The 27,590-nt window shown below is 46.4% G+C and overlaps 1 protein-coding gene across 2 annotated transcripts; it reads left to right on the top strand.

Moving 5' to 3' along the window:
• The first annotated feature begins 5,588 nt into the window (after positions 1-5,588).
• On the top strand, positions 5,589-23,750 carry EIF4E2 (eukaryotic translation initiation factor 4E family member 2). 2 transcript variants are annotated; one of them, XM_064385515.1, is made up of 8 exons: positions 5,590-5,731; positions 6,417-6,531; positions 7,652-7,786; positions 10,089-10,193; positions 12,976-13,128; positions 13,221-13,357; positions 20,709-20,787; positions 23,280-23,750. In XM_064385515.1, the coding sequence occupies exons 1-7, from the start codon at positions 5,712-5,714 to the stop codon at positions 20,752-20,754; spliced, it is 711 nt and encodes a 236-aa protein (XP_064241585.1). In that variant the 5' UTR covers positions 5,590-5,711; the 3' UTR covers positions 20,755-20,787; positions 23,280-23,750. The 2 variants fall into 2 exon arrangements, with proteins under 2 accessions (XP_064241586.1, XP_064241585.1); XM_064385516.1 differs by lacking the exon at positions 20,709-20,787 and having other exon boundaries at positions 5,589-5,731.
• The last annotated feature ends 3,840 nt before the right edge of the window (positions 23,751-27,590 follow it).

Below are 27,590 nucleotides of genomic sequence, written 5' to 3' on the forward strand. Positions count from 1 at the left end.
GATGCAGTCCTGTTTTCAGATGTTCTCAGTCAAGCAACACATTACCAGTGGATTCCTAAGCAAGCTGGAGAACTCAACATGTGTTGAAACTGTGCTCAAAATCTTAACAAATGCCATGTTTTCACCAGTTCCCTGAATATCCCTGGAGCAAAGAGGTGCCTTTTCATCTTTAAAGTGTCCAGCATATATTATCAAAGTGCTGTAACTCCTCAGAAAAAGGTCATGTTCTATATATATAGTGACATAAATATGTCACTGTTGCATATGGTGCAGGGACAATCTTTATTCATTCCTCTGTTTTATACTTTAAAATTCCTAAAACATATGTTCAGAAATCCTTACCTCCTGTCCCATACAGTCACAGCTGATGTTGTTCCTATCTGAAATCACAAATCTTTGTGCAAGGTAACACTCATCTTCCCTCCCTCTGTGCAATTAAGTCTTTCTCAACTACCCAGGTCAAAGAGTTTAAAATGTTCTCTAATTTATAGTTGCCAGGGATTTGATTTGCAGAACTACTGAAAACCCAGTGGCAATCAGAAGGATCTGTAAGAATTAAACACTTTCCAGGCTGTTCAGGATACTCAACGCATCTCCAAAGAGAAACTCCAGATCAATGACTGATTGAAAAGTTTACCCCACCGGCTTCACCCGATCCTCCAGCACAGCAGTGAGTGAACATTACCATCTAATGGCTGTGCCTGCTAATTACAGCTATAATTCCCACTTAAATGGTGGAGGCTGGTCCTTGTGAAAGTACTGATGCACTGAAAAGGCTGTAGGATTGGAAAACAAATAAACAGGGAAAGATAATAAAAGAAGAATTTATAGTTTTGCAGTATCCATCAATCACCTCTGGTGGGCAAGGTGAATGGAGGAATACTGCTAAAATGTTTCTGGCTAACGAGTCACAGTTGCTGCACTGATGGCTACACGTGCTGCAGCCACATGAATAATGACCACCATAAATAATAATCCAATGCATTAATAACTGTGAAAGCCTTTTAAGATTCTAATAGTGAAACATGATTCCGGCCTCTTTTTTCCCCTGACAGCAGGACGAAATTTCTCCCATCCCTTCCCAAGCCAATGCCAAGGTTGCACCAGTCCCAAGCTTCTCCCCAGTCCTTCTCCATTTTGTTGCAGGTGTTATCTGCGCCAGTGGGCACATCTAGAAGCAGCAGAGATGATTCAGGCTGATGATTGAGAAAGCTAGGAGTAGGGGCTAAAATCCTGGAAGCCTGGGTCTGGGATGAAGGTTGCTGTTTCACTGAGCTCATTGTCAGAGGAATAGGGGAAGTACAGATCTGTATGTGCTCACGACGTAGACTCATTCTCCTTATTTCCAGCCCTGCTTTTTCTGTTGGAAGTTGCAATTTCCACAGTAGGTTTGATGAGAGGTTTACACAGCTGATGCTTTCACAGTGTAACCTAAAACATCACACCTGACTCATTGCTCTCCTGCTAACCCTTTATGGGAGAAAGTGACAGATGAGAGGTTCCCAAATTATGCTGATTCTGCACTTTCCTGTAGGATGAAGTCTTGCCCCCACTCATTCTAAAGCTGCTGGAAGAACAATCCCCCAATTTGTTTCTTGATTCCTGCAGTCTCAGCTATTTGTGTAATCCCATGCAAATCAAGAGCTCAGTGTAACAAAGGGTCAGAGCCCATGAAAGAAGCTAATTATGCAGCTTGCTTTGTTTGTAGGCATAGATCTCTCTGTTCCACTCCCTTCTGCCATCAAATGGATGTGCTTTTTGGATATTGCTTCACTACAGAGGCTGTCATGTGCTAGAGACTGCACAGAGGATCCCAGGCCATGGCAGAATTCCATGGCATCTCCTGGCCTCAGGTGAGCAAGGGCTTCCCTGTGACTGTATCAACACCTGGCAGCATTCCTCAGTGAGCTGTGGCATGGAGTGATTGTTCTTTGCCAAGGCACAGAGAGGAAGAAGAGCTCTTAAATGAACACTGAGCTCTGCTCCAGCCAGCACTCACTGCTGTGCCCTTCTTTTTTAATAATGACCCCTCTGCAGCCATTCCTAGCTTATTATGCCTACAGACTCTTGAATCGCCTGTAACAGCTCTCTTCAGAGAGACTTAGCCTGACTTTACATTTATAATACACAGCACCAAATCTGCCATGGTGCCAGAATCAGGTTTTTCCTCTTAGCTTGTGCCTTGGAGGGTTTCGTAATAACCCTGATTTCCTGTGTTAGACTGGGCTCCAAGACCATCCAGAATAAACAGGACAAGCTGACGTGAATGTGGCTTTGAGAATTACAGACAAGTGTTGACTTAAAATTTAGGAAGGAACAAGTCATTTGGGAAAACTTAAAAACTTAGTAAACTTAAGAAAAATTGTATTTAAGGGAAGTTAAATCTGCCAGATCTGAAAGCTACCAGTGGAAAGCAGGCAATCCAGAAATGTATGGTAATGGTCATCCTTAACACACTTCTCTACATGAGAATTTTTAAAATAATTAAGTGGTCATGCATTTCTTATGGTCAGACAAGTAACAATTGTGGATCATTGCAATGGTTAGGCACAGTTCAGCTGCGAACATTCAGCCTGTAAGTGCTCTGTGAAGCCAAGATGTTCATGGCATCCCCCTGCTTGTATTTCCAGGTGCAGCTCCAGGACACTTTCCCATCACTGCTGAGGCCCTCGGGCCCTTTGCTGATGAGAAGGCTGCTGGCAGAGACACCTGCAGCATCCATAAACTCTTACTAAGGCTGAGGTCAGGCGCCACCAGAAGAGCTGGGTGCCTGCACAGCCACAGGACTTCACTGCTGCATGCCTGAATGAGATGTTAAAGGGAACTAGTAATTGTCTCTTAGGCAGCTGCTACATATTTCAAATACTTCTAGTTAAAGTATTTCCAGCAGCACTCCTCCTTCCTCTCCTCCTTTTCTTCCTGAGAGACTGTTGAGCTATTTTTTTCTTTGAATTCAACCTAAAACATGAAGAGAGTGATGTTGTTCCACTCTAGACTGAAAAAAACCAACTTACTGTGTACTGTTTTCCTCGTCAGCAAGACCATATTTTTTTAACAGAACAACAAGGCTGCTGTCTTACCAGCTCCACCAACTCAGTATGAAGCCTGTGATGAAAAACAGATCTGTTGCTGGGAATTTTCTACACCGTTAAAACACTCTTAAATCTCACTGCCTGTCTCCTATCTGCAGGCAGAGGATGGCACACTCTCTATTTGGAGTGCAGTGGTCACCACAGATCTCTTCAGAGCAGGCTCAGGGTCACCATCTTCACTTAATGCTGAACAATCCATGGTGGTGCATCTGGAGGTGCAAGGTGGGAAATGTGTGTAGCTGCACTCAGATGTGTTGTGTCCCTGCTCATGGCTCATGTTGATTCAGCTGTCCTGATCCTCCTCTGTAAGGTGGCTTGGGAATTTCGAGTTGCTGCATAGAGTCTGCACATCAATAATTCTTGAATGCTCATTATTAGTCCCTTTCTAAAATTTCAGAATGACTCCAAGAGGTTCACATGCTGTCATTTGTCCATCCTGTGGAATTGAATATAAGGACTGAACAACCCTGCCATTTGCAAAAGCAGTTTTACAAGAGAAGGTGTGTTACAGCAGCACGAGTGCACGCAGGGTTTGTAGGGACACACCACACTGCAAGGCTTCCCTGTCACTGAGGTCTCTTAATGCCACTAAGCTTTGGGTACAACCCTTAGAAAAGCAGAGTCAGCCATCAGATCTTGTGTTTACATTTTGACCCAGGCTGCAAAACTACCCAAAGGTGAGTTTGAACAGCTCATGAGGAACTCTTCCCTGGGAATAGAATGCTGGATGTTATCTAAATGCTATAATATGAACAAATCTGTTCTCAGTTTCCCTGTCTTGTTGCAGAGATGTTACTTTTATCATTTTTCTATATGGGATTTCAAGAGTTAGGTCAGTGTATAAAGGTACCAGTATAACAACCTTTGTCTTTTAAACTGGTACAAGCTAAATATAAAACCCACAGAATTTTCAGAAATACACTGCCTGTATATGCAATTTATTGTATTAGCAGAATACTTTAAATCTGTATCCAACCTCATATAGGTGGTCTTCCCAATAGATAAGACCTATGTGGCTTTGGGGGAAGTCTTTTTGAGAAAATCAAAATCCAAGTCAGGGGTTTTGATCAGCGTGAAGCCCTCACTTCAGTGGGGTTTAGTGGTGTTCTTTCTTTTTTAAGTTTGATAACTGTAATTACTGCATCCTCTGGTGCTCTAAAATCAATCTTTAGGAGAGCCTAATAATTTCTAAATAAGCCATTAAGTAGAGATAACAGAGTGTGACCCTGTTTCTCACCCCATAATAATTACTTGGCATTTGCATTGGGCAATTTCAAGAGAGTGATTGATATCTTGGCAATTTAAGTCATTAGTTTTTGACTCTATGTAAAGGATCTTTGTATGAGCAGGTCTCCATAGTTTGTGTAACATGTTCTTTCTGAAATATTTTGGTACACTTCTGGTCTTCAGAGCACACAGATCCCATTTAGGGATCCTGTTTGTTACCAACCTGGAAATTCTTTATGAGTTTTTGAACTATTTCTGCTACTTTTTATTTCTAAATAATCTTCCAAGTCTTCTAGGGTTATGAAGACAGGTTTGAGCCCATAATGAAACAGGATGGGAGGGCCAGTGATAAGGATATTTAGCCTGGGATTTTGGGGACTCTTTTACCTTTTCTGCCATACTCCTGGGACTTCAGGGATATTGCTGAAATATTACTTACTTTTCAATAGTAAGGTAGGAATACCAGTGATACATTGCTGTGCTTTACAAGGATGAATACACTCACACACAATAGGACAGGGGATTTGTAATGATTTTATATATGCTGAGTACCATCTTTTCATGTTCCTGATCGACAGACTGATGACAGATGTTAATTGTTTGGCATAAATAAGTTTTAAATAGACTGAGTTACACTAAGTTATATTATTGTGGATTTAAAATGGGGTTTTTGCTTTGCTTGCTTAGCATGAGTACCTGGATTACATAGGCAATCAATTTTTTTACTCTTTCCACATCACAAAATGATAGAGAAACACAAACTACGGCACTCAGAACTCTATTTACTAACTCTGCCAGATAGCAGAAATCACTGGTCACAGATTTGCAAAGCACTCTGGAAAGGCTCTGTGCTCATGGAGTAATTTGGGAACGGATCCATGAAGTGCAAGGAGATGCTGAAGGAGGAACTATCGCCCTTATCCTCTATGAAGTGTCCATTACAACTTCAGGAGCTTGCAGGCTCTTTACTGGGACATTTTGCCCATTTTCTGTTCAATCCCTCACTGTACATGAAGGAAAGAGCGATGGGGAGAGCGTCGAGCAGGGGGCTGCTGTCGCCACAGGAAGCAAGGTGGGAAAACCCTTTGAAGAGTAACTGTCTGCGATCTCAATCTGTATTTACCAGCACAACATTAATAGTGTGAATAATTTGTAACTCCCTGGCCCGCTCCCCGGCGCAGCCCCGCCACGCCCAAGATGGCGGCGCCGCGCTGAGGGGCGCCCCCGGCAGCGCGCTCCCTTCCCCGCCCGCCGTGCGCGGCGTCACGGCTCCGGGGGGAAACGCGGCCGGCCATGGCGGAGCCTCCGGAAGCGGCGGAAGAGTTTCGCGGTGGGACTCAGCAGGGCGGAAGTCGCTGAGGCGAACGGGGGTGGCGGCGGCAGCGAGCGACGATGAACAACAAATTCGACGCGTGAGTGTCACCCCCGGGCCCCCCCGGCCGGCCCCCGGTGCGGGGCCTGCACGGCCCCGAGCCCCGCCGCCGCCTCCCGCCGCTGCCCCGGCGCCGGGCGGGCGAGACGCGATGAGTCACGGGGCTACGCGCAGCCCCGTCCGTGCAGCCGGGCCCGGCCTGGCCCCGAGGGGACGCGGGCCCCAGAGGTGGGGGCGGCGGGCCGGGGGCAGGCCCGCACCGCGGAGTCGCGGGCCGCCTCGTAGCCCCGCTTGTCGCTCGCCTTTTGCGGCCCTTGGCAGGGAGTGCGGCGGGCGGCGGTTCCTGTGGGGTTCCTGTGGGGTTCCTGTGGGGTTGCTGTGGGTGCTGGCGCGGTGTCTGCTCGCCCCCGGCGCTGCCCTGCCCTGCTGGGGGCGTGCGGAGCGGGGTGGGCAAGAGTCAGCAGAGGCACGGCCACAGGTGTTCGTGTGGGCCCCCTGAAGAGCAGGGAACCCTAACAACGAACTGGGGTCTCCTGTGGCACATCAGTATCCAGCACTAACTGCTTGAGTTTGTAGTAGTTTTTACTGTGTGGGTTGTCAAGTGTAGATATCCAACCTGTGGTGGCCCTGGTACCATGGAGGAGCTTTGGAGCAGAGAGCTGCCTGGCCTTGGTGTGACCCTCCTCAGCTGTGTGATGGCTCTCTTTGTTATTTTTCTTCACCAGATTGAAAGATGATGATAGTGGAGACCATGACCAGAACGAGGAAAATAACACACAGAAAGACAGTGAGAAGGAAAAGAATGATCGTGAGAAGCCACAGAGTACTACCAAGAGGAAGGTATGGTGCTGGCATCTGCACTCCTCTGCCAGGGCATGGTGTGGCACTGCTGGGAGTCAGCCCTCAGTTCAGGGATGAGGAAAATGTGCCTGGGAGGGCTGTGCTCTCAGTGCATTGTTTCTGCTGCAGTGAAGACAGAGGGACTATGTTTGATTTCAGTAACTTGATGTCACTTTTGGAGGTCTCTCATCTGAGGGGTGAATGCTCCCTTCAGTAGCATAGCTGGTGCCCTGCCAGGCTTTTGAATGGAAATGAGAAATAAAGCTTTATTTTCATCCAGATCAAATTAGGAAGAGGACGTGGGGACAGGACTCCTCTCTGACAGGACAGTAGTGGCTTGAAGGTGGTTTAGCAGGAATTGTTTGTGACACTGTGAAAATAACTTTTAAGATGTGTCCCTGTGTGTAAGGTAGCCTGGTAAAAGAAGACATAAGGCATATGTCTCCCCTCGTTTGTTTGGGTTGTTTTTTTTTCATCTTGTTTAGGATGCTTCCTGTGCTCTACCTGAAGTAATCCAACCCTTGTAAACTTGCCGTAGTCAAGAGGAAAGTAGAGATTTAAGCCCTGGTAACTCCTGTAACATTATCAAGTAGTACAAGATAAGGGCTTTGATTGGGTTTTTCTCTGTAGGTTTTGACTCCTGGTTAATGAGCTCTCTTTGCCTCTTTTGTGCTCATTAGAAGTATTTTTAATCAGAAATCAGTGTTTTGGAAATTGCAGAGTGATCACTGCCCACTGCTGGTGATGGGTTGTGCCAAAGCTGACATAACAAGTTCTCAGAGTAATCTTCCCAGAGCACTGGGGTGTTGGTTGCTTAAGGCAGTTGGTGTCACCAAAGAGTTTTAATTGCATTTGAATCATGATTCATTATAAGTGGGGCTTATCCTTCCCAGAGGAGGAAAGTGTCTTTTTTTTTTTTAGCTTAATTTGAAAAAGTTAAAAGTCTCACATCTCTCTTTTTAGTTTGTCTTTTTTTTTTTATTCGAGACAGTCACAGACTAAAAAGAATTCAGTCACGATGGCTTGAATGGTTGCTTTATATGCTGTAAATGCAATTTTTCCCACTCCCTTTTTAGAGGAGCATAGGAGGGGTGGGTAAACAAGCTTTTGTGTTGTGCAGGCTGTGGTGCCGGGGCCAGCTGAGCACCCCTTGCAGTACAACTACACCTTCTGGTACTCGCGGCGCACGCCCGGCCGGCCCACCAGCTCGCAGAGCTACGAGCAGAACATCAAACAGATCGGCACCTTCGCCTCCGTGAGTACCTGCTGTGCCCTGCTGCCCCTCCTGCCCTGCTCCTGCCTGCTGCCCCGGCCCGTGGCACTGAGCCATGTGCCGAGCTCTTGAATTTCAGCAGGAGATGTGTGCTTAGCACTTTGCCCTGTGCTAGACCTCTGTGCATGGTAGTAGTTGGTATAACAACAGAAAAAAAGAAAAAAAAAGAGCAGCTATATAGTTATTTTATAGCTGGAGGAAGAGAAGAAAGGAACAGCTTTTCTGTTCCATTTCTGTGTTGTCCCTCACACACTTCCCTCCACCCACATTCCCAGCACAAAGACTGTGTTTGGAATAAGCATCTGGCATGTTGTATTTGCCAACAGCTGGTGGCCTGTTGTCTGTCTCTAAGTGATGGACAAGGTGCAGTTTGATGTTGCAGCCAAGTTCATTGAAAGGCAAATTGCTCTTCCTTTCTCCTTCCACTCTGTGGTTGCTTGTTCCTGGAATAAACTTGAGTGTGTCCTGGACAGGCTGTGTTGGGTTTTTGCATGGTGCTGGCAGAGTAAACCTGCCCTCAAGAGCCCAGGATGTGTAAACAGAATGAGTCCCCATTTCTGTTCTAGAGCCCAGGAAGTCTGTTCTATGTTTTCTTCCTTTTCTTCTAAGTCTTGTGTTTGCCCAGTTTTTTCAGGGTCTCTTATAAATGTTAATTTTGCTTACCAGTACATATACTCTGTAATACGATAATTTATAAAAACAGCTCTTTTTTCCTTCTGGAGGCTGGCTAAAAATATGAGTGAGCAGCTGGGTTGTGTTACTGTATCCACACAGGATCAGGGTGGGAAGAAGAGCCCACTGTTGTGGATAGTTACTGCTCCTTTTAGCCTGTGTGAGCAAGTACTTTCAGTTCAGGGGATGAAAAATATGGCTGCTGCTTGATGTTCTGGCAATAACTTTCAGTCTGATAAATCAGTGTAGACTTAGCATTGATTTTTACCTCCTTAGAGGAAAACCATCTTGTTGAATATTCTGTTGTGTGCTCTTTGCTACAGAGAATTTGTTGGGACCTTGGTTGGCTGCAGTTCTGTTAGGATGGAGAGATACTGGCCAGCATATTTGATAATGTGTTTGGGTCCAAATTGTGTTTAAGGAGATGGAAGAGCAAACTTCATAAAGAATTGTCTAGCTGAGTCTGTGTTCAGATTTATTCTTGACTTTTCAGTGGAAAGCTCTAAAAGCTGTGAAATGTGAACCACTAGAGGGCATGCTCCTTCACTGTGGGAATGTGATTTCCCCAGGGATGTTTGGACATACCTGACAAAAACAGATTGCTTCTGATCCCTCCTCAGTCTTGGTTCATAATTTTATTAGCTATAAAAGCAAATTCCAGCTTGGATGGTAGAGGTCAGAGATTGGAGTGGAATTCCAAGCGCTGACCAAGTCATTAAGGTCTCTGATAAAGTGCTTGGGGTGATGTCTGCCCCCTCCAGCTGCACTGCTGGTCTGCTTAAGAGCTATTGTCTTACTGAATGGAATCTTCTTAAAATATGGAAATTAGTATCATCTCTTCCACTGCCTTGTTTTGTTTTAAAGACCCACCCTCTCTTAAATCCTTTCTTACCCAGAGATTCTCAAAAGATAAATTACTACTTTTAAGAACTATACAAAATAAATCCCTTGCCTTATGGTCAGATTGTCTCAAGCAGACACAGGGGTGCCAGAATGGAACTGGTTGAAGTGAAATGGTCCAAGTGTACCATGGCAGACTGTAAAACAAAGAGGTATTTAAATAAAAACTCTGAATAGTGCCTTATGATCTTAAACCAGCACTAGAATGTATATTTTGTCTTAAGATCTGCATACTGTAAAATTAAATACAAAAAATAAAGTCTTATTTGAAAGTTTCTTCAGTTTCCATGGTCACAGAGAGCAGTGGTTATGCAGGGTAAAGAGATTTGGCTGTAGCTGATGCCTTTGACACATACCCAGTGATTGAAAGTTTGGGTAGTAGGAGTTACAAGATATGTTTGGAACTGTTCTCCAAAGCAGCAGTTACCTTAGCACAGATTTGTTCAGACAAACACTGAGTGACTTTAGAGGCACCCATTGAATGTTTCAGTGGTGGTGGTCACCTGGTAATGGAGCCAGTCAGAAACAAGCACCCAGGCTCTGACACTACTGTTGCTTTTTGTGTTGCCTAATCAACACCCTGGTGACAGGGAGTAGAGCAGAAGAGGAAAAGGTGGCTCTGGAGAGCTGGTGTAAAAATGGCAGCCTGTTTCTATAGAAATCTTGACTGTGAACAGTTTGAGCAGCCTCACTGTGGTTGGTGTTGTTGCAGGTGGAACAGTTCTGGCGGTTCTACAGTCACATGGTACGTCCTGGGGACCTGACAGGCCACAGTGACTTCCATCTTTTCAAAGAAGGCATCAAACCCATGTGGGAGGTGAGTTGGAGCTCTCATTTCTGCCTTGATATTTTCCCACAATGTTTTGGAGGGAACCTTCTACAGTAGAGGGACTCTTGTAATTTTCTTGAGTGAAATCCTTTTGTCTGGGTTTCCTGTCAACTTGTCCTCAGAACTCTGTCCATGTAAGCTATCAGTCCTGCTGCCAGAGAGGGAAGATGGGGAAGTTGCTGGCTGCACCCCACAAAGGTTCCTGAGCTGCCATTGCCAATGGAGGGAGTACCCCATAGCTGCCTCCAGTGACAGCAGAGCAGGGCTTTCCTCTGGAAGGACTGGACCTCTCCAACAAAGCTTATAAAAACCAACCCTCCTTTTTCAGTCAAGGAGGTGCATATGGTTAAAAACCTGCAGACAGAGCTGGAGGTGGAGAAACAACTTTGCCTTTTATTTACTGTTTGCTTTTTTTGTTTGTTTTGGTTTTGTTTTGTTGTTGTTTTGGTTTGGTTTTGTTCCAGGGAATTTTAGTTTGCTTCTATTTCTATCCAAATCTGTTAAAAGAAATTTTAAACAAATCTTTGCCCAGCAAATCATTCACCCAGTTCCTGGCCTGCTTCCAGCAATGACCAATAGCATTCACAATATGAGGATTTTATGTGTTTCTCTGAAGTATGTAATTATGCTGCTTGGTCTTGAGAAATTTATATGTGACCCTCATTAGCAATTATTTTGAGCAAGCTATTTTATAGCCAGTTACTGCAAATACTATTCATATAAAACATTTAACCCTCTTTGCACTCCTAGTGAGCAAGTTCCTCAGACAGTGTGTCAACCAGAGAGTCTCCAAATTAATGATACCAGAATTTCTATAAAGCATTTCCCATTAGACATTTTAAGATGGAGGTGGAGAGATTCTTTAGTGTTTTTACTTCTGGCCCTACTTCCTTCTTACGTTTCTAGAAGAGGACCTGAGATCTCACTTCTGGCCTTCCACTGCTGCATGCTTTGTAGGGCTTTGTTTATGCTTCTTTCTTTTCCAAACTGATCCTTAGTCACTGTGATTCTCATAGGTACATATGTGCCTGTGTGTAGCTCTGATCTTTTTCTGCATCCATCTGTGCCTTTTCTGGTAAAGTCAGAAGCACTAAGCATAATAATCCCTGGTGATTTACTGGGCTGCAGATCATTATTATTCTGGTGAAGGAAAATCAAATGCTTGACTGAACCGAAGCTTGTTTAACCTGAAAGAAAACTAACAACCATAAAGCACATGATACAGCATCTGCCTCCCAATCACTGCTCTCTCTCTAGCTTTGAACCTGCTTAAGCCACCTTTGAGATATTTTTAGTGATATCACTCTCTTCTGATGCCCATTAGTCATTGTGGAAACTTTGAAGAGTTAAACCCAGCTCCCAGTCCAAAGGCTGTGATGTTCACAACTTGGAAAACAAGGGTACTTAACAGAAAGCAGTTTGCTTCTCACAGGATTCTGCCACATTCCTAGAACTTACGTTGATTTGGATGGCTCCTGTCATGCTTTGAGGTTTGTCTGGAGCTGACACCTTCCCCTTTCAGTCCAGCACATACCTGAAAAGTAGGAGTCAGGTGAATGCTGCTGTTACACTGATATTTCCATGTTTCCTCAGCATTGCTTTGTTAGCACTTGCTGTCTCTGAGAGAGCAGACAAATGTTTTGTTTTATCTGAGCCCTAGAGAAGCTTTAAGGCTAAAATAAAATTAACTTTATTTCATTAAGGAGGGTTGGGCTGCCTTACCTGGCATCTTCAAGGTGTGTCCCAGCTTGGCTAGAGGGGATTGCTGGGGATTTGGAGAGGGATGTCCTGTTTTGTGCAGTCCCCTCTGAGTCATTCTTTGTTCTCTGTTTCTGTCCTAGACCTGTCTTCCCTTACCCTTCCTAACTGCCACCTCTTTGACTTGTTCCTACCTCTCTGTCTTCAGCTTTGGACGGAATTTGTTCCCCTCTCACCTTGTAAGATTTCCCAGCTACAGTGTTGTACCAGGAATGCCACAGTGCTCTGCACAGAGGAGGAGCTGCTCTTTGACATAGCTGTGCCTTCTGGGGAGCAGGGGAGGCTGTAGCAGTTTCCAGCTCTTTGTCAGCTTCAAGATCAGAATCACAATATTGAGGTGACAGACTGGGTGCTTAGCATTAAATACTTCTTTTACTTTCTCCCCTCATTTTGGTTATTTCCCTGGGTCACCACAGTCTGGAGCAAACATTCAGCTGTGTTATGTGTGATAATGTCAGAGAACAGGGTGGTCCTTTCTGTGTTAGCACAGCTTATGAGCCCATTTCTGGGAAATGTGGAAGGAAAATGTTTATCAAATTTTTGCTGCTTTTAAAATACCGTTTTGCAAACTCTTTAGTGGCTTTCCATGCTCAGTGATGAGGGGATTCTTCTGTTTTACAGGGGTCTTGTTTTACAAGCAGAACCACGTAGACAGGGGATTAGACAAATGGTGACTCTGTCTCAAGTTTAGGAGTAGTTACATCTGGGTCTGTTTGTGCAGATTGGTAGGCTGGTGTTAGTCCTTGCTAGTGGGATGAAAACACTAGAACTCAAGTTATCAGAGCATAGAACTTGGTCTGGAAGGCTGAGGGCCATTTTTTCAAGTACTTTGTATTTAAAGTGATTTTCCTCTGTCTCTGCTTATAGGGGGAGAAGTTAAATAAAATACTTTTGCTTGAAAATACCTTCCTTGCCCCACCTAATCAATATCTGCTTCTGTTTGTGGCTCTGCTGTCTTGTGGGTAGCAGAAAAATAGCTAGGAGAAAACAAATCAATTTCCACTCTTCCTAGGATGATGCCAACAAAAATGGTGGTAAATGGATTATCCGTCTGCGGAAGGGCTTAGCGTCACGGTGCTGGGAGAATCTTATTCTGGCCATGTTGGGAGAGCAGTTCATGGTGGGGGAAGAGATCTGTGGGGCCGTCGTCTCTGTCCGATTCCAGGTGAGTGCTTTTGAGAACTGGCACGTGCTTCCATGTGGCAGGGCTGCAAAAAGTGCCCTGTGCTGACCCCTCCGTGCCGTGCCGTTCCGCAGGAGGACATCATCTCCATATGGAACAAGACAGCCAGCGACCAGGCCACGACAGCCCGGATACGCGACACGTTACGAAGAGTGCTCAACCTACCTCCCAACACCATCATGGAATATAAAACCCACACCGACAGCATCAAGTACGTGTGCTGGCCAGGGGGGTGCTGCAGGCTGCATGTGTGCTCGAGCAGCTGGGTGCATGGCACGGGCGTTGGCAGAAGTGCTCGTGTGCGTTAGGGCTGTTCCTGCAAGCTCAAGTGCAAACAGCAGCGGTTGTTGGCAGTGAGCTTTGAAAGCCAAATTCCTGTGTTGTTGTCGTGGGTGTTTGGTTCCATGAGCAAAACCTTTTTCTTTTTTAAATGTGTGATCCAGGGTTATTTTAACAATCCACCCAGCCTGTCACTTGGGTGATGGGCAGCGCAGGGTGGGACTGTGGCTTGATGTATTCAAAGACAAGATTGCAGTGGGGGGAGTCGAATAATTTGAATAAATAGAGATTCTGGGGAATAAAGTGCGGAAGCTAACAGGGATTTATAGTGCCATTAGACTTATAAATGGTCTTGGGAAAGTGCTGTGTGAATTTACAGTGCTGTACAAATGATTTCTAATCATAATAAACGTCATATATTAAGTCTTCCAGGCCCTGGTGACAGAGGCTCTTTAACAAGACTAGAAGATCATGGTACACAGAGAGCACAGCTGTATTTTTAAATAAATGCATTATAGCTTACCATATCAGGCCATTCAGGGTGACTTTTATTTCCCACAAAGTGGCGAAAAATTGCATATATAGGTATTAGTTAGAGGTGAGTAATACGTTGTTTTTCTTTTTTTCTTAAGTGTGTTATAAACTAATAGGTCATAACTGATTAAACTATAAACTTATTAGGTCGTATTGGTTAAATTAATACTTGAAAATGTGCACACAGAAAAAGAAGTGAAACAAATAAGACAGGGATGGGGCAGAGAGCTTTCTAATCTTGCTTGTAATGAAGGTGCAAGTATCTTTCATGACTTTCTTTCATCATGCTGGCTTGTTCCACATAATCATGCTGTCATCAGTCTGCTGTCAGACAGTTTGATGGGATCCATCCTGGTTTTAACAGACAGCTGGCTTCCAGTTTTGAGTGTGGGTCACTAGTAATTATACAGAAATCTCGTTGAAACTGCCTGTAGGCATTTAGTGTTCCATGTGGCCCTCCCTCCTGTGTGTGTGGGAAAGGGAAGGGAAAGAGATGATTTTTTCCGTGATTTTGTCGCTAACGTTTCTCATGCACTTTTTGCCAGGAGAGGGCACTATGGACTCTCTGTCCATGTAGGGAAATAGCAACGTGCTGATGTGGACATACAGCAGAGTATTTTACTCCTGTTCAGCAGCAGCAGACTGCGGACTGTGGTGATGCAGCTTTGTGGTGAGAGCAGGGAGGTGTTTGACTTTTCTCAGTCTCTGTAGTGAAAGCTGAGTGTGGAGCCAGCTGTCCTAAGCTGTGCTGGTGGTTCATGTAGCAAATGTAGAATGGGAATGCTGTGATCTTTCCCTTGTGAGCTATCACCACCAGCACTTCCTAGGACAGAGAACGCTGCTGTAGCAGTGTTTGTTTTTGCTCTGGCCAGGTGTAAGACCTTGAGTGATGGTGCATCCAGTAGTGTGGCCTCATTTCCCTACACCAGTGTAGCATGCTGTGCTTGCTGCCCTCTCTTCCTGCATAGCATCCCAGTTTCATGTTGTGCTGGTGACGTGTGGTGCAAAATGAGCTTGTCTGAGAAGAACAGGTGTTGGAGGTATCAAGTTTAGTAGCTCAGATTACAGCTGGGAGCAATTCTTAAACAGAGGCCAACTGGCTTGTCTCCCACTCATTCTTGTGTGGGTAGAAGGGTTCGTCAGGAATTGCTTTGATGATGTCCTGGTCAGGTAGGTCTAAGCAATTAACCTTCTGCCATGTAGGGCATCATGAAAGCCCCTTTTTTCCCATTGCCTAGCTTAAGCTGCAGCAGTCTGACTGCAGTGCTCTCCAGCATCTCCTTCCAAAGGCACAGGTGTAAATTCAGAGCAGAACTGCTGTCAGTGGAGTTTCTGTGTAGTGATGCACAGATCAACTTCTTGTGCCTCCCTTGCCTGGTACCAGCAGGCAGCAAGGGGCAGCAGCTGCAGAGAGGTGATGTGACTGCTTTGTGACAGAGAAGAGCAGGACAGCCCCAGCTTTCAGTCTGACTCTGCTTGGATAAGCTTCATATCATTAGGGTTCTCTCACTAATAAAGAATCTCTTGTGTAACTAGTTCTATCCTGCATGAAGTCTGGCTCCTTTTCCTCACCCATCTATCAAGTCCTGTTGAAATACTGTCCGTCATGAATAAACTCCACTTATGCTGCACATGTACCATGTGATTTATGACTGGGGAGGGCTTTCTAGCCAGCACTCTATATTCACACTCTGGCTGTGTTTCATGAAAAGCTCTAATGGAAGAGCTGTGCTCTAGGCTTTGTCAGGGCTGCCTTTTGAGGGGGGCTCATGGCATTTTTCATTTGTATGGGCTGCATCTCTCCACTAGAGCTCTGCTCATGTGCGGGGTTTGATTGGCATTGATTGTGCTTCAGGGAAGGGAGCATGCTTAGCAAGAAAAGAACAGGCATTTCTCAAAACCTTGACTTTTAGGTAGTGAATTGACCTGGATTAGCTTTTGACACACTGTAAATGAATGCTTCTGTAGAAATCGCTAGCATGCCTCTCACTGTGGAACCTGAGCCCTGTGTTTCACATTTTGTATATTCTTTTTGTGATGATGCATTTCGTATTAAATCATTTCTAGACACCATTTTTCATGAGTTGTCAGTGAGGCTGCAGCCCCCTTTGTTTCAGAAAGTGGTGGTGCTGCCAAGCTGCATCTGAAAAGTACCTGTTGCGTCACAGCTATTCCAAGGAGCTGTTCTGCATTCTGTCCTTCCTGCTCTCAGTGGCGGGGCTTGTGCATTTAGCTAGATAAGCAGATCTTTCATTGCAATTTTCCTGCGTTTGTCCTTTCTCTTGCTTGTGATATTGACAAGCTGCCTAAATCCCAGCGAGTAGAAGGGTCAGCCTAGTCTTTATGAATTTCCAATCTTGCTAAGAAAGCTGGAACAATCTCTTGGACTCTGCTAAATTCCAGGGGATTTATAGTACCTTAGACATTACAGTGCTGAGCACCTGAAGAGAACATATGTGACATTTTGTGGGCTACCTTGTTTCAGTAGCTGGAGAGAAATTGCTTCTCTTTGTTCCCTCAGAGGTGCACTGAGAGAGGAGCACTCAGATGCAGTGAACCACTTAATAGGTTCAGTTCATCAGTGTTGTTAACCTTGGAGGTGACAAGGTCCAGAAGTGACAGTGACTTATGGACAGTGGTACTTCCTGTGGCTTGGAATTAAAGGCAAAGTACCCAACCTCTTTTGCTGCCGTAGCAGGTGCACTTTTTTGAAAGCAGAATGTTGCCAACCACAGCCTGGCCATGTCTCAGCAAAGCCACTGAAAATATTCAGGTATCTGCAGTTGGGAGAGGGGTGGAGGGGAAGTAATCACTTTCACATTTGACTTTGAGCATTGCAGCATGAAGTTCGTGGCTGTCTTGCCCTGCCTGGGCTTATCAGCCTTTCTTTTCCGCACTGATAACTGTGTGGTCAGTGACCATCCTCTTTCTTGAGAGCTCTCACCCACCATACTGTCCAGGAATCCCAGGCAAATTCAGCAACGCTGCTTCCAGTGCCAGGAGACACCAGAGCAGTGGCCAGCAGCAGGTTGCCACTGAGCAGGCTGCTGTGGAAATGTTTTGGTTGCTGTGTGACGTTACAGATTGTCCTGTCAGCTCTAAAGCAAGGCTGCTTTTTCTGGAAACAAAGCTTTGCTTATTCCTAAGTGCCTGCTGCAGTGAGAGCTGAGCAGGGTATAAAACTAGCCTTTCCTTTCAAAGTCACCAGTGATAACTAATGGGATGGCTTGAGTAAATGAGAAGAATAGTTGATCTTAATAGAGCTGGCACTGGGTTCATTTCACTGCAGGCAGTTGGAGGAAATGGCCTCAGACTATACTGTAGGTAGGAAACAAGAGGATATCCTATGGAGGGAATAATGCACTATAAGAAGACTGCAGGGGTGAGGTTCTCAGGACAAAAAGAGAGGAATGGCAAAAAAGTGAGGAATTAGGAAGAGAAATCACTGAGGAAGTGACAGGTGTTGCACAAGATCAGTGTTTATGAGACAAGTAAGCTGCTGGTAGGGTGCTTGTGAGCAGAGTTCACAAGAGTTCCTTTGTCAGAGCAGAGTTCAGCTAATCCTGTAACTGTTGTGGCTTTAAAGCACTGGTTTCCTTTGTTTGCTAATTTCCAAAACCTTAGGAGAACTCCTTGGTGCTGCTGTTCTACTTGTGTCACCTGTGCCTTTGACTGTCTCTTAAATGGAGCAGGCAGGGTTAACTTTGCCTAAAGGAAATAGTTTGCAGAGGGGACCCTCACACATTGTCTGATGCCTGTCTGGGGGAGGCAGGGTGCCTTGGGTCTTGCCAGCTCTAGAGCTGCACTGTTTCACCCTCATCCATTCAAGTCTGAGAGCAGGAATAAAATCTAGAGGAGAGCAGTGAGGTTCCAGATCCGACAGCTGTCCTCTTCTGAGTCTCTACAGTACTGGCTTCATTCATTTATCACTCCATTCTCCAGCTCCAGTAATGTTTCCAAGTCTAAGAGCACTTGCATAGACCTGATCTTTGACTTGATGGATTCAGTGATTGATTCTCCATCAACATAGTGTGCTTTACTCAGAAGTGTCCATGACTTTGTGAAAGGCTTCCTTATCTTGGTGGTCTGTCTCTTACCAAAAAAGTGCCTATAACCTATTCATTTCATGGTTGTTTTTTTTCCAAAGAGGTCAGTTCAGTTGTGTTTATTTAATTGTCTTATATTGCCTTTGCTCCAGGTACTGCCAGACAGGTGGAAGAATTATTTTAGGCTAGAAGACTACCCTAGATTTTTTTTTTCCAAGCTGTTAGTCACAAAGTTCTTGTCTGGCTGTGAACAAATCCCAGGGGAATAACTCAGAAAGAGGTTGTGCTGCTCTGGACACCTGCAGAGTGTAGTGAGTGGTCAGTGTGCTGGGAGGTTCCACATGGGCTGGCAAAAGAGACAGACCTTGGTGCCCTTTGTAAGGTATCATAAGTGCACTCTGAGCTCTCTGAATCCTTTTTAGCTGGGGAAGGAGAAGGTAAGGAGCAGGGCTGCACAGAAAAATACTGGAGGCAAACTACCGGGACTTAATTGAGGATGTTTGCAGAAAACAGCTAGTGGTGCTTGCACAATAGTGATTTGGAAAGCCCCTTGAAGGAACTGAGCCTGCCCTTCCTCTTTTTGATGGAGTCTTCCTCTTTTTCTTTTTGGGGAGATAGTGGCTTCTTTTCTCTTTTTTCTTTTTCCTTCCGATTTACTTCCTGGGGCTAAGGGAGCTCTGTCTGGGTTCTGACCCTGGGCAGTGGGGAAGAAGGTGGGAAGTTTCAACAGCTGTGGGTCAGGAATGAGTGTGGAAGAGCAGCTCTGGCTGGCTTTGTTTAGCCTGCTAACGTTTCCATTTCCCATCTGTTCAGTGGGAATACTCTAAGTGTTGGGGATCAATTCACTGAGTATCTGATCGCTGTGCAGACAGTATGGCAATAAGGTACTAAAAATGTCTATACATAAAAATAACCTCTTAGACTCTCTGGCACTGTGCCTTTGGCATGCCACAGGTCATAAAGATTCTGCCAGATGAAATTAACTGGCGGCCTTGTTCAGTATGGAATGAGAGCAGTTTGCTCTCCTAGCATAGTTTAGGTACATTAGGGCAGACACATCCTGGTGGATTTTTTCAGTCAAGTCAGCAGATAGCTGGAGTCATTAGTACTATAATACATATGAGGGTCTTGAATTAAAAATTCTTGGCTGGAAGAGCTTTTTCTCTCTGAGGACAGAGATGAAGGACTGTGCGTGATGTTATTGGGATGTTGGAACAAGGAACTCCTTAGTGTGAAAGGGGTAATAAATTATCGATCATGTTGACAAGTAATCTGTCCTTGTGTTCCTTCTGCTGAGAAGTTAAACTTTGGGAGAGCTATGGGAGAGGAAAGAGAGATGTGATTGTGGGTGATGGGAGTGTGGTAGAGATACAAGGGAGGTTGGAGGGAAGACATGAAGGTGGAGACTCTTTGACAAGTCTGGAAATGTGCAAAGATTACCAGCAACTAAGAGGGTTTCAGATTCAGAGTTTCTCTTCTCCCTAACTTTCTTCTGGAGTGAGGCTGTTCAACCCCAAGGTCTTTGTGTTTATTTGGGCTATGACTTGCTGGGAAAGAGCATGTGACACCTGGGCTGCATTTGCAAATGCCATTTGGGAGCTTGACTCTGAGGCTCAGATAAGAGCCAGGTTGGTGGTCCGGTTTTGGCACAGGTGCTGACTAATCCAGGGCTTCCATTTCTGGACTCTCCTATTGTGTTGCAGTGGCCTGATGAGGCAACGCACAAAACAAAATGTGAAGTAGCTGAGAAGTACCAGCAAAAAATCTAGAGGGTGGTCTGAGTTTATGATTGACCTGGGTTCTCTTTAAGGTCCCTCCAGTTCCATGGGACTCTGTGGCTTCAGAAAATGGCTTGGCATGTGCTGTAGGCACCAGCACTGTTTTGCTGGGCAAAGAGAACTATGAGGTTCTTTGATGTCTCTGATCCTAGAAGATAATAGCCATGCTCACATTAACCTCAGCATGTTTTCCCTGAGAGGGTTTTCAGTATGCTGCCTTCATAAAACCAACAGCAATTTTTCAGTCTGCTGCCTTCATCCGTCAGTAACATTCTCCACCAGGGAATGCAGTGTTGGACCTGTCCCTCTAACTTATCTAAAAACATTTTCATTTCAAATAGTTGTGATGTTTTTACTGGGTCGTCATTAACAACGCAGGTTTACAATGGGAAATGAGACTTCCTAATAACAATTGGATTCTGCTGCCTGATCAAAGAATTTCATAAGAACTAAGCTGTGTGGCATTGAAAGAAGCCCCTTTTGGGGGGGATTACCTGCATATGCAGTATGTGGCAAAGCATGAGGCCAGTAACTGGCTGAGTTTAACCAGCCAAGGAATGTGATAATCCTCCAGAAAGACGTAACATGGGCTGTTTTATGAGCAATAGGAAATGGATATTCCATTTGTGACTAGGAAGGTCATACCTGTCTCTGGGTATTAATGTGGCTTTATCACCAGCAGCCAGTAGGAACACTTCATGTCTGTGCAGAACGCTAAAGCTGCCTTGTGCTGTCAGATGTTTGGCTGGATTTTAAGGATGCTTCTATCCACTAGGGCTATCAGAGAATATTGCCTTGCTCTCTGAAGACAAGTGCCTTTTAAACGTTATTGAATGTTTTTGCTCTCGTTAAAAGTTAAGAAGCCTTTGATCTGAAGTGCTATTTTTTGGTTTTATTTCATTTTTTTTTTCCTCTGGCTTGCCAGGGCCTGGGAGGAGTTTCATGGCCTGGTGAACAGCAGTGGCCGCTGATCGAGCGCTCCCCCTCCCTCTGTCACACCCAGGGTAGGGCCTCATCTTTCTTTTATGTGACTTCATGGCATACCTCTCAGCTTCCAACCTTCCCATGGGCTGGCATGTTCTCTTGTCTTATGGGCCTGATGGTGGGCCCATTCTGCTATTTGTTCTTTTCCAAAGGTCAAAATTACTTTTAAATTTTTTTTTTGACCAGACACCAGCATTTTCTGTCGAGGTGCTGTGTGCTATTTTGCTAATGTGTCCTTCCTGTGTATGAGGCACTTGTATCCCAGACCTGGTCCCAGGAGGCTGAGAGGTATGTCTTCAGTTTGGGTGTGTTGCCTAGGGTTAACTGTAAGCAGGTATGGAGTGGTAAATGAATCCTAAGCACATCCAGAGGGTGGACACTGAGAGCGGCACCTGGGGCCTGACACACAGCTCTTGAACAGTGGGCTGAAACAGAATAAATTAATTGGTCAATTAAAGCTTGTTCAGGAAGGACTCCCAGTAGCTACTGTAGGTAGAAATAATAATGTTGTGGCTAATGAGACAACCACTCTCTACTGCTGGTAGAGTCAGCCAAGATGTGCAGAGAAGATAGCCAAGGTGAGCCCAGGGCTGCTGGGAGCCCCACAGCTCAGATTGTTTTTCCCTGCAGTGCCCACTTCCCTGACAGCAGGCCCTTAAGAAGGGCCAGCAAGAGGCCTGGCCATGAGAGTTGGGTTGATTGTAGCCAAGTGGGATCACTGGATTGCTGAGTGCCAGAGCAGAGGAATCTACTGGAAGGAAGCATTTACATTGCCCAGTTCCCATAACTGGGCAGTGGAATGTAGCTGCTCTAACACAACTGAGCTCTGAGGAGCTGCTGGGGATCCCAAAACCTCCCTCCCTCAACAGCATTGGGCAAACAGTGTTATCATACCTTGCTCTGAAGTAATGGGTGAAAATAATACCTCTCTCTCCTCACAGGTTTGGTTTTTTGTGAGGATCAGTGTTTACAAAATACTACACAGGCACTTGGTAGTGTTGTTATTGTTAGATGACATTCACTTGTCCTTCTGGAAGAGGAAACCAGCTCACTTAATGATATACCAGACTCTGAAGGCAGCAAATGTGCCAAGGGTACAGGAAAACAGTGGCAGAGTTCATTTATCTCTCAGCTGTATTGGGTGGCCTGTGCTGAGCAGGGATGAGCAGAGGGCCTGGGGCACCCCAATAAAGGCAAAAGGAGGGAAATATAGGGAAAAATCTGTCCACTAAAGAGCTACCTAAAGTGTGCTGTCCTCCTGAGGTAGATGGCACAGGTGAAAGTCCAGTATGGGATAGAAAACCAAACCATTGTTGCAAATTAACCAGAATCCAGTTAATGAATCCTGAATCACATTCCCAAATGGCAACCTAGCCTGCTCTTCTAGCAAGTGCAAAGGTGAACCCCAGTCTTCTGCAGCATTGTTTTTGCTGTCAGGTCATAGCAGAGTAACTTTTTTAACTCTGAAAAGTGGTTTTTTACTTCCTTCTGTTCTTCCAGTTCTCCAGCCCACCTCCTGGAGGTGTTCCAGCCTGTGCTGGTACTGCTGCCATGCAGCTGCTGGCAGCACATGATGATAGCTCACGGGTTTGAGTGGAATTTCACAGTCCTGCACAGCACCTTGCTGCTGAAGTTGCTGCCTTTGCTCTTCAGCTATTTGATGTGGTATGTCCTGGGGCATCCCTAAGTGTTTTGGCTTGGGCAGCTTACAGCCCTGTCCCTGTTTATGGGAAGAGCTGCCAAACCAATCCTCTCAAAGTAATTGTAATCTCCTTTATTTCAACACACTACTATTAATGTGGGAGTATGCTTTGCCTGTTACTGCTGCTCACAGGCTGGCAGTAAGCAATAACAGATTTCTGTAACCTGCCCCATCTTCAGTTGCTGCAGTGCCATGAGACTGTACTGAGGGAGGTTGTAGACCAGCACTCCTTCCTTGGTCAATAGACCCTGAGGCTCGTGGCTGTACTCTGAGTGAGTAGAAGCTGCTGAAGAAACTCGTCTATTTAAACTTGAGGAAAACACCCATTTCAGATTAGATACTCTTTTAAGGTAGGAGAGATCAGAGAGCTAGACTTGTTGACAGTATGACTAAATACAAGGGACAGAGGCAGGGGGAGGTTGGTCTGATAGTATATTTGTGTTCCAAGCAGAATCCCCGAGGTAAATGTTTGCTAAGGAAGAGACCTTGCAAGTTGTTTAAACAGCAGAATCCATCGGGGAGGTTTCCACATTCTATTATGTGCTTTGCTCACAGGAGATGACAATTTTTTCTTCTCATTGAATGGGGATGAACCAGCATCTCCCTCTGTTCCAGAGGTTCTGGAGTGACAGCTGACTTGCGTGAGAAATCTGTAGTTAGGAAGATCTGCATGGGAGATGTAGCAAGTGTTGATTTTGAGTGATGTACTGGGATGGCAACACTGGTAGCTATAGTGGGAAGAATGGGGAGGTGCTGTGATCTGAAGGAATGCACATCTTTAACCACTTTCTTCTTCCCTCTGTTTTCCAGGGATAATTCAAGCTTTCGAAACACAAAAATCACATTGTGAGAACAAGAGTTGGCACTAAGCTCCTCTCTCCGTGTTGAAAGCACTGAGAGTGGCCTCCAACCTGTGAAGGGACTCATGGGCCACTCTCGCACTCCTCCCTGGGGGAAGGATCCATCTGCAGCCCTCCAGCAGCGGTGACAATAGAGGCCGATTTTGTCTTACACAAACTTTTTTTTAGCAGTGGGGCGGGAGGCAGCCTTTCAATTAGCGGCGGGCCCTTGGGGCCGCATCTTGCAGCACTTTCCTGTCTTTCTCTACATGGCACGCAGGATCTCTGGGATTCTGCCTCAACATCAGAGCCTTTTGCTGAGGGATACCAGTATTATAAATCTCTCTGCAGCTGGGAGGAGCATCCCAGTTGAGAGTCAGCCCTGTGGTTTTCAAATGCCCCTTTTCAGTTCTGCCAATAAATTATTGGGTCTCTTTGTTTCTTTCAGTCTCTCATGTTTTGGCTGTGTCTGAAATTCAGTGTGGTGGTATTTCTCTAGGCTGCTTGCTTTATCTTTGCCTCTTCTTTATACTCCCAGGTTAGTAGTGCCTTGTACCCACCCCTATTTGTTATGGAGAGGGATTTGAGCTTCCCTTAAACCAGGAAAAAGAGACGTTTGGTGTCAGTTGCCTTCACTCTGTCTTGGTGGAGAGCCAGCAGCACTGGCTGAATTCAGGGCCAAGACTGCTTCTGGTGTGCACTGGGGTTTGTAAGTCTCTGGCCACCTGGGAAACTGGGCCCCCAGTGGTTTAGCAGAAGAGGGGGATGGCCCAGCCTGCTGCTCATAGCTGCGTGACAGCTGTGACCAGAAGAGGGGCTGGGAGTGACCCCCTGTCCTCCGGGGTGAGCCTCAAATGATGGGTTGCTGCCTGGAAAGCCAGCATGGCTGCAATTTGGATGCCACGGAAACAATAGGAGCTAATTATTTCCTCTGATTCTGCTTGACTACAACACTAATTGTACTCATTAACAGCTCCAGCCTTTTCTCCTTTTCCTTGGGGAATCGCACAATTGTCTTTCATTTTTAATGGAGCCTTTGCCTTGGGCCCAGGAGGGGAGGCTGTGGCCAGTGCTGGGGCACATCTCCTGCCCCATGTGCTCTGTGCAGTCCCCCAGGAGAAGGGGCTGCTTGGGCCAAGCTGCTCGTGACTGCAGAGCCAGCAGCCCGTGTCTGGGACAATTACCAGCCTTGGGGCCTGGGAGACATTCAGCCTCATGACTCCAATTGCAAATTCCTTGTCTTACTATTGAAGTCTAGATTGAAAGCAGCCAAGACTGGCAGAGAAAAGAGTTTAAAATATTCAGTCTTCTGAAGGGTTTGTTTTCTTTTTTGAGAGTGTCAGTTCTAGGCTGTCTCTAGGGACATTCCTTGCCCTGACAGCAATGACTGAGTGCTCCCCATGGTCAGGCAGTTAGCATCTGGCTGGGCAGGGAGCAGGGCTGTTCCCCAAACTGTCGTGGCATCCCTCTCTGTGTTCCTGGAGACCCACGGTCCTGTTCCTGCTTTTGGCACTTGTCACCAGCTCTCAACCAAATGCTCTTTTCCAGACACGGTTTGTTTTCCCTGCTGCAAGCAGGTACTACTATGGCTGCTATTTAAGATTCCTTTTAAATACAACTCTCCCCTGCTGTTCTCCAGTATTTGTTAGGGGGGATTTAGTTGTAATTGCATTTTGGCAATCTAAGCAAAAATAGCCTTACAAGGCAGGGCTGAAATATTAGCTGCAGGTTCCTTTTATTCTCAGCACATTTAGCTTTTTGCAGATGACATCACTTAGGGCTTTATCCTGTTGTTGTGCCCAGCTGTGCGTCATGTCCACCTCTGTTATTTTGTGTACTCGCCCACTTCTCGCCTCTGATGCCCCTTGTCTGAGCTGGTGCTGATGAGTGCAGGCTTGCTATTAAATCTGAAAATGCTGTGGTCCTGCTGTGCTCGCCCTCAAACAGGCTTTGTGAGTGAGCTGTGGAAGAGCCCTTCCCAGGGAGGCTGCTCCTCTCCTCCCTCTGCCTCCGTGGTTGAGATTTAGAGGAACTCAGCACATGTTCCGCTTGCTCAGCCTTGAAGAGAGTGAGCTGGCTGGGTGTGGAGTTTAAGGCTACTTTTCCTGAGGTCAGGAAAAAAGCAGTGGTTGATGAGTGCCAAGCCAGGGGACTTCTATAGCCTGGAGGGGGATGGAGCCAGACTGGTTTTTGAGCTGGACTTTTGGTTTGTGGTCCACTGTGTCCTGTTAATGAGAATGGTGAAAACACTGGTATGAGGTTGTTTGGGAAGGGAAGGAGCTTCTGTTGAGCTCTAGAAAAAGGTTTCAGATCCTCTTCATTCAGGAAGGAAGCCTCTAGCCATGGGAGCACCAAATCTGCAGTGAGTCAAGACCTTTCCTGTTTTCGTTATCCCAAAGGCTTTGAACATTCTTGAACTTTAAATCCCTGCAAATTGGCCTTTGGGGAAACTGGAAGATCTTTGAGCCCTGGAGCTCAAGAAAGAGTATTCCCTTGAGTTCTTTCCTAAGGGGATGCTGAACTGTGGTGGCCCTGGGTGATTTTGGCTACAGCTGGTCTGATGGGCACTGATGACTCTTCCCAGCCCACAGAGAGAAAGGAGCTCTCTGTGGAGGGGAGCAGTTGGAGGATGATGTTGTCTTAGTGCTTCCTGATGGGGTGTGGGCACAGGAGGCTGATACTGGGCTGAGGAAGCTTTTCCTCTCACTGCACTCCCCCCATAACCTCAGAGGGACCTACAAGGTGTTCCCCCGCCAGATCCTGCAAGGCACATCTGCTGCCCAAGATGTGTGACATACAGCTCTTGCTTTTGTTCTTGTCTCTGGAATGATATACCACAGAGATCTCCTGAAAGCTCATAAAACCGCTGCTTGGAGATGGTGGAGAGTGTGATCTCAGTTACGTGCTCCTAGCAGGCTGGAAGAGCTCATCTGTTCCCATTTGTGCTGTATGGACCTGCTGGAGCCTGAGCTCACTGGAAGAAGCATCCCTAGAGAGGTAAGAAGTAGGTGACAGTACCCAGCCCTGGAGATTGGCAGCAGGACAATAGGGACCCAGTAATCAATGGGAAATGGCCAGGCAAAGACAGACCAGAATTCATTAATTATGCATCTTCTTGGGGACAGAAGATAGAGAGCCTGGGGGCTGCAGGATGCCTCATGCTCTGGTTTGGGCAGCTTATGGCAGCTCCTGGCCCGCGCAGGGCTGGGGACACTGGGCCAGGAGGGTCTGTCCCTTCAGCCACTGAGAGGACATGGCTGTGGCAGGACAGCAGTACTGCACAGTACCATCACCTACCAGCAAGACTGGCCAGGAGTACAGTGCCCCAGGACCTGCTCACCTCACCTGGGCCATGGGAGGTGACCCAGGCAGGGGACAGGACCCAGCTAAGGTCCTCTGAGCACCCCTGCCTGACAGGGGTGAGCACCATCCCCACCTCCTTCAAGGTGCCAGCTGGGAGCTCCATATTCACCTGCTGTTGGTGCTGTGGGCACCACACATCTTGTAGGGATAGGGCAGGAAAAGCCACCCTGCAGAAAGCAGCAGCAGGCTGGCACAGCCCCAAGTGGTTCTGGGCCATGACCAGGCTGCAGATGCCCAAGAAGTGATGTTTCAGCTGCTGTGTGTTTTCCTCCCACCCCATCCATGCCCACAGTGCCCTCACCCCTGTCAGACAGTGCCAGGGGCGGTTGTGGGCAGTAACTAACTGGTTTTCTCCCAGCAGCAGCAGAGGCAGCCGGTGCTGGGGCTGTGAGGCTGATGCACGTCCTGGAGCCAGGCGCAGGTGACACGAGCTGGATCACAGAGCAGCAGATGCTGCTTGCCACCATTCCCAGGCTGACCTCTCTCATCTCCCCTGCCAGCAGGGACAAAGCCAGGGGGCCCCAGAGGTCACTGAGGGGCACAGGGGGATGCAGCACTGCTAGGATGGGGGAAGGGGCTGTGCTTGACGGAGATGATCCCACAGGGCAAGGAAGGCTGCTGGGGGAGGGAGCTGTGCTGATGCTCCCAGCAGGATGGATGCCATGGGGCACACATCCCTGAGGGTGTTTGGGGGGCTGGTGGCCCAGTCTTCCCATCTCAAGCTGCTTGCTAGGGATAAAGGGACAGCACTTCAGCTGTCCCCAAGACCCACAGTCAGAGCATAAACTGAGGGAAGAATTAGCTGCCACCAATCCCATCCATAGCTCCATTTTTGCCTCAGAACGGGCAGCTGTAGCTGGGATTCCTGCCCCACTATTATGGGATGACTGTATTCCCATTTGTCCTGGGCTGGAATTTG

The sequence above is a fragment of the Passer domesticus genome, chromosome 11 (genome assembly GCF_036417665.1).
Source record: "Passer domesticus isolate bPasDom1 chromosome 11, bPasDom1.hap1, whole genome shotgun sequence".
NCBI lineage: Eukaryota > Metazoa > Chordata > Aves > Passeriformes > Passeridae > Passer > Passer domesticus.

Bases quoted from the DNA above. Each gene is read 5' to 3' on its own strand.
- EIF4E2 (XM_064385515.1), top strand. From the start codon at position 5,712: ATGAACAACAAATTCGACGC. The intron at 5,732-6,416 runs GTGAGTGTCACC...TTTCTTCACCAG, and splicing joins ATGAACAACAAATTCGACGC to ATTGAAAGATGATGATAGTG. The intron at 7,787-10,088 runs GTGAGTACCTGC...GTGTTGTTGCAG, and splicing joins AGATCGGCACCTTCGCCTCC to GTGGAACAGTTCTGGCGGTT.